General features: G+C 47.1%; 1 protein-coding gene across 1 annotated transcript; it reads right to left on the bottom strand.

Moving 5' to 3' along the window:
- Window positions 1-537: 537 nt before the first annotated feature.
- Slc25a4 (solute carrier family 25 member 4) lies at window positions 538-4,946 on the bottom strand. The gene is made up of 4 exons (XM_004639783.2): window positions 4,717-4,946; window positions 2,953-3,439; window positions 2,310-2,450; window positions 538-999 (listed from the first exon to the last, which is right to left on the bottom strand). Exons 1-4 carry the CDS (start codon window positions 4,825-4,827, stop codon window positions 842-844), a joined length of 897 nt encoding a protein of 298 aa, XP_004639840.1. The 5' UTR covers window positions 4,828-4,946; the 3' UTR covers window positions 538-841.
- Window positions 4,947-5,797: the final 851 nt, after the last annotated feature.

Below are 5,797 nucleotides of genomic sequence, written 5' to 3'. Positions count from 1 at the left end.
AGGGTTCGATCCCTGGTGTGCCATGCTGGCCATGCCCTTGGGACACGCTGAGATAGCGACTGAGTGGGCGTGCTGGTGTGCACCTGCAATCCCAGAGCTTGGGAGGCTGAAAATAGGGGGACCACTACGAGGCCGATCTATGTAGTGAGACCCTGTAGATCCTGTACTAAACACATTTTTTAAAAAAACCAAAAAACTGAACTCATAATACAGTGTAGTATGTGATATACAGTAGCTTCATCATTAGTAAATGAGTCACACTAGAAAATGTGCATTTATAGTCCTTTTTTGGTGGTAGCAGGGATCAAAATCAGGACTTTGCACTTGCCAATCAGGCGCTTATGGGGCTGAGCTATCTCCCCAGCCCTATAGTCCATTTTTTGAGATAGCTTCTCAATATGTATTTCAGGCTGACCTTGAACTCACAATGATCCTCCTGATCTCCTGAGTGCTGAGATTTTAGGCATGTGCCACCATGCCCGGATGGTCTTACTTTTTTTTAATCTATTCAGAGTTAACAAGAGTTCAATAAGAAAATGTGCATTAAGTGATCTTTATTAATGATTCATATTCAGTTATTATCAGTTCTTCAGTTAATCATACAAGTATTGTAAGTTATTTTCCATTTGCAGAGGGAATTTAAATGTAAAATAAATATAAAATACATTTGTGGTTTAATGAACACTTAATGGAGCTTTTTGTTTCCTGAGGTATTCCTTTTGGCATGGTTTTATCCCAGATCTGCCTGTTTCTGCAAGAATAGTCTTAAACCACACAATGGATCTGTGAAATCATGGGCCAAGTTCACTGTGAGTCAGTGAACTTGAGTTTTTATTACATATTAGACATACTTTTTTATCTCATCATACAATACCAATACAAAAGCACCACCCATGCCTCTCAATACATTGGACCAGGCACCTTTGAAGAAAGCATTGGCTCCTTCATCTTTTGCAATCTTCCTCCAGCAGTCAATCGTTCCCGTGTACATAATATCAGCTGTGGAGACAAATGTGGGTCAGGGCTCCATAAATCTGGAGGAAAGAGACTTTTTCCTCTGAAAGATACCTGTATGCAGTGTCACTAGTCTTACAAAATTAAGGTCACTTGGGCACTAAGCCTTAGCTCTATGTAACATTCCACAGGACATTCTCTTCCTTTGCATAACTATCTGGCTGTCCTGACATTTGAGCTTCTCTAACCCAAGGTCAATGAAGAACCTGTGCAATTCACTAACCAGTTCACAAGCTGCCAAACTGTAAAGCAGGAGTATTGCACTCCAAGGTTGCCTTTTTTTATGGATGAGAGAAGTGGACCTACTCTCACATTATATTATACTACTGCAATTGAGAGCTAAAACACTATTCGGTTGAACCACATAAGACTGCTGACATGTGGTTTGCTTTAGAAAAAAAAAAAAAAAAGACCATGTCTTATGTTTCAATCTATGAAACAAATGTTTCTATCGAAACATTGCTTGAGGCCATCTCCTACCCAGCTAAAAAGCCTCTCCCCCACTATCCTTGAAATAATTTTTTTTTTTGCTTTTATTTATTTATTTTTTTGATAACAATAAAATTCTTCATAGGAAAATTTGCATGGGTTTAGGTACACAATTTCTATACAAGTATAGGCAGACATCATTAGATTTGTACTATCACATACATATGTTATCTTTATGTAGTATTTCAAAGCTTGTAGACCAAAAATGTTATTTTAAGGTTTGTTGTTTTTTTCTTGGTTCCTCGAATGCCTTCAGGGCACTTTTGGCCAGCGGGAGAGTTGTGAGGTTCGAACTCCAGCAACCTGAGGCTGACAGCTTTGTGGAAGCAGCCACTTAAAGGACTGAGCTAGGGCCAGGCCCCCCTATCCTTGAAATAATTAAACAAGGGAAGAACTTTTTTTTTTTTTTAAGAATTCTTTTAAAATAAACTAGCTCATTTTCTCTTGTTTCTGCACCCAACCTTTAAGGAAAGAGTATAAGTATGCTATTTAGATTTACTTTGTAAGTATCTTTTTTTTTTATTTTGGGCAGAACCGGGGATTGAACTCAGGCCCTTGAGCTTTCCAGGCAAGTGCTTATTCTACTGAGCTATCTCCCCCACCCCAAGTATCTCATTTTTAATGTTCTTAGCTCTTCAGTAAAAAGACAAAATTTTTCTCAATGGTTGAGACTTAGGAGTAGTCTTTTCTCCCTAAGTTCTTATCACATAACTTTGCTAATTAATTTAGGATGATGAAAACAGAGAAGGATGGAATAGTTTTCTCTGGGCAGAAAATAATTTGACATCAGTAGAACCCATACGTACCCCCTTTTCGGCCAGACTGCATCATCATCCTACGACGAACAGTGTCAAAGGGGTAGGACACCAGCCCCGCCACCGCAGTCACTGTCTGAGCAATCATCCAGCTCACAATAATGTGCACGTTCTTGGGGTCGGGTAACATCCCTGTGGGCAGGGGCAAGAAGCCAAGTGGCCATGAGGTGACTGCTTTCAGCATCTTGGCCAAAGGCAGGTGGAGGGGAAGGGGCTATTGCACCTCCAACCCCATGCCCCACCCTTCTAGAAGAACCATTCCTTGTTAGGATACCCCACGGACAACCTGCAGCCAAGAAAAGTGGACTCGGAAGTCAGAGTCCTGCATGTTGGTGATGAAGCTGTCCCAAGTTAATTTGGGTAACTGATTCAGCTGTGTCAGGAGCGGGCGAGGCTCCCCTCCTTCCTTTCTGATTTACTCAAGGCTAGAGTTTATTTCAGTAGAGGACATGGAGAATCCTTTGGCTAATAATTTATCCAAACCATTCCACATCTTCATTCTGAAGCCTTAGTTTAGCACAGAGACTAGATAGATCAGGACTACTCAAAGTCCTTTGTGAGTTCTAGGGCCTGAGATCCCCTCTCCACACACCCTTCTCCTTCCCACTCCCTGCCCCTGGTCACCCCCTCTCACCCTTGGCAGTGTCATAGACTCCGAAGTAGGCGGCCCTGTAGATAATGATGCCCTGGACAGAGACGTTGAAACCCTGGTAGAGACCCCTTAGGCCATCCGACTTGAAGATCTTGGTGATACAGTTGCCTAGACCAGTGAACTCACGCTGGTCTGCACCCTTGCCCACATCGGCGGCCAACCTGGTCCTAGCAAAGTCCAGCGGGTAGACAAAGCAGAGAGAGGTGGCCCCAGCTGCCCCACCAGAAGCCAGGTTACCAGCAAAGTAGCGCCAGAACTGCTTATGTCGATCCACACCCCCCAGGAAGATCTGCTTGTACTTGTCCTTGAAGGCGAAGTTGAGAGCTTGGGTGGGGAAGTAGCGGATCACATTGGCCAGGTTACCCCTCCAGAAGGAGAGAAAGCCCTGCTCCTTGGGGATTCTCACCACACAATCAATGATCCCTTTGTACTGTTTCTCAGCACTGATCTGTTTGCTGGCATGCTGGACCTGGGGAGGAAGGTGAAGAAGGAGTGGGTAACAGGACAGACAAGGTAGAGAAGGAAGGAGAACAGGAGAAAAAAATGTGCATTTCCTCAACCCCTCCTTTCTCTTTCACACTCCTTCCCCCAGGAGACACAGGAGAGAACCTCAATGTCCTTTTGAAAAAAGTATCAGGAAATCGGGTAGTGAAGAAATGTAGATATGTTATTACTTGAACAAACAGCCCAAAACCCAATGTATCTTAAGGCATTTGAGCAAAAGGCTCAACCAAATAACTGAAACTAATTTAATTGTGTAAAGATAATTATTCCATTTTTCCTAGGGCTTCACTGGGAGATAGAAATAAAGATTCCCTATCGCAAATAGCTCCTGATTTAATAGATGTGGTGAGCAGAAACAGGACGATCCTCAGTGTCATTCTAGTCTCCCTGCAGGGGAGGATCACAAGGCAGTAGATATAAGAGGAAAGAAAATAAATACTGGACAGCAGAGCCTGAAAACCTTCAAGCAGATTACCCAAGTAGTTAATTATTGAGGGATCTGTTGATGTTGTGAACAGTTGGTTGGGTTTTTTCCTGGCTGATAATTTTGGCTCTCCTGATGGGCTGGTCTACACTGAGAAGCCCTTGCCTTTTGGGCAGGTGAAGATGAACAGGTTAGATGGGACAATGATTATAAACCCTTCTGGGACCAGGCAGAGGAGAAAAAGATTTGGGGCTATGCTGAGTACAGTGATTGGAGTCAAGTTGAGTGCATGTCTCAAAACTTCAGTTTCCTCATCTGTAAAATGGGAGGTAATAATCCTTATGCAGAGATAATGTCGGGATGAACGAAGTGATGCACATGTCTGGCACAGCATATATAATATATGGGGGCACAGTAATAACGATTTTTTTAAATTAATTTTTTGTAAAAGGTGGATGTGGATAAGAGGGTCCCAGGGATGTTGAAAATCCAAAGGTGAGGCTGGCTTAGAGGGCCTGGAGCGGCGCTCGGGTGCCGTCCCAGGCGCAGGAGCTGGCTCGCTCCAAAGCCACTCCGGGTGGGGTTTCCATATATAGACACCCGAAGCCGGGCGCCACCCGACACCAGGAATCTGCTACTGACGCTGGACCTGGTTACGCAGAGGGCACCTTCCCCTTCGCGCAGGCCGGGCACCCGGGCCTGGGGCCTGGTGTGGATTTGCTGCGGCGCCCCGCACCCGGGGCTCCCGCCACACCCAGCGCTGGGCCCGCGCCCGCCCGCTGAGCCCCTCCGCACCCGCGCAGGCTCGCCATCCTCACCTGGAGCAGCAGCTTGACTCTCTCTATAGGGGCGACTGCGGTCTTGGAGACGGCAGCGGCGATGCCACCTGCCAGGAAGTCCTTGAGGAAGCTCAGAGCCTGATCACCCATGACAGCAGCCGGGTGCACACAGCCTGCAAGGAGCCGCGCTCTCGCTCTCGCCTATTCCCGGCCAGGCACCGCCACGCCGCCTCCGACCCTGCGCAACGCGAAGGGGCCGCTCGCCTCGCCCGCAGCCCTCCTTATATCCCCCTGCGCAGGGTCTCGCGAGAGGAGGAGCGCCCCAGCCGGCGCGCACGGTGCGCATTGGCTGGGCAGGTGCTTGGACACCCCTTCTCGGTCCAGGCTTTGCAGAGGGCATTGGGGGCGAAGGCGCTTCCGGGAGCAGGGGTGGGCTGGGGGCTGTACCTTTAGCTTGGGACATTTAAAGGGCAAATTCATGTTATCTGTGCTAGCGAGGAGAGGGAACACAGTGTCACTGCCGAATGTGGGCCGCTGTATTTATAGCACAAGAGAACTTAGCCTGGGAACGACCTGGGAAGAGACACGGAACAGCGGCCCGGAGCAGGGCTTGTTTTAACCTCGGGCCTGCACTGGGCGACATGAAAGTCCTGCTGGCCGAGGGATTTCGGACTATTTTTTTCCGTCTTCCTTATAACGGTGTCCTTTACCAGAACTCGCTACTTGGATTTGGGCCTCTTAGCTGTGCGCTCTCACAAACAAACTGCGATCTTCCTAAATAGATACTGAGGTCACTTGATGCTGTGATTGCTTCATATAATCTGGCACCCTGCTCCTCCCAGTTCTCTTCATTCAATCGTTTAATCATTCATTCTGCAGGGCAGCCAGTGCCACCCAGGAAGGCCAGATGCTGGGGGCTGGGGCTGGGGTGTGTGTGTGCTTTTCTGTTAGGGTAGCCTGTCACACTGTGATACTTAGCCTGACACTTTTTAAGACAGAACACTTTCTTCCCAAGTTCCTTGCATTTCAGAGCTTCTAAAATTCTTCCTTTGCAAGCTCCGGCAAAGTGTAATGTCCCACTGCTCTCGGTGCAATCTCAGCGCACGCTCTGGGCACAGCG

This window comes from Octodon degus, unplaced genomic scaffold (genome assembly GCF_000260255.1).
Source record: "Octodon degus isolate 3935 unplaced genomic scaffold, OctDeg1.0 scaffold00114, whole genome shotgun sequence".
In the NCBI taxonomy this organism is placed as follows: Eukaryota; Metazoa; Chordata; class Mammalia; order Rodentia; family Octodontidae; genus Octodon; species Octodon degus.
Note: the sequence above shows the minus strand (reverse complement) of the source record. Positions and strands in the feature narration are given on the sequence as shown.

What these genes read in the sequence shown, in the direction of transcription:
- Slc25a4 (XM_004639783.2), bottom strand. Translation starts at nt 4,827, where the DNA reads ATGGGTGATCAGGCTCTGAGCTTCCTCAAGGACTTCCTGGCAGGTGGC. An exon ending in AGTCTATGACACTGCCAAGG is followed by an intron (nt 2,451 to 2,952) that starts GTGAGAGGGGGT and finishes CCCTGCCCACAG; the next exon opens with GGATGTTACCCGACCCCAAG. An exon ending in GCAGTCTGGCCGAAAAGGGG is followed by an intron (nt 1,000 to 2,309) that starts GTACGTATGGGT and finishes TTGTCTCCACAG; the next exon opens with CTGATATTATGTACACGGGA.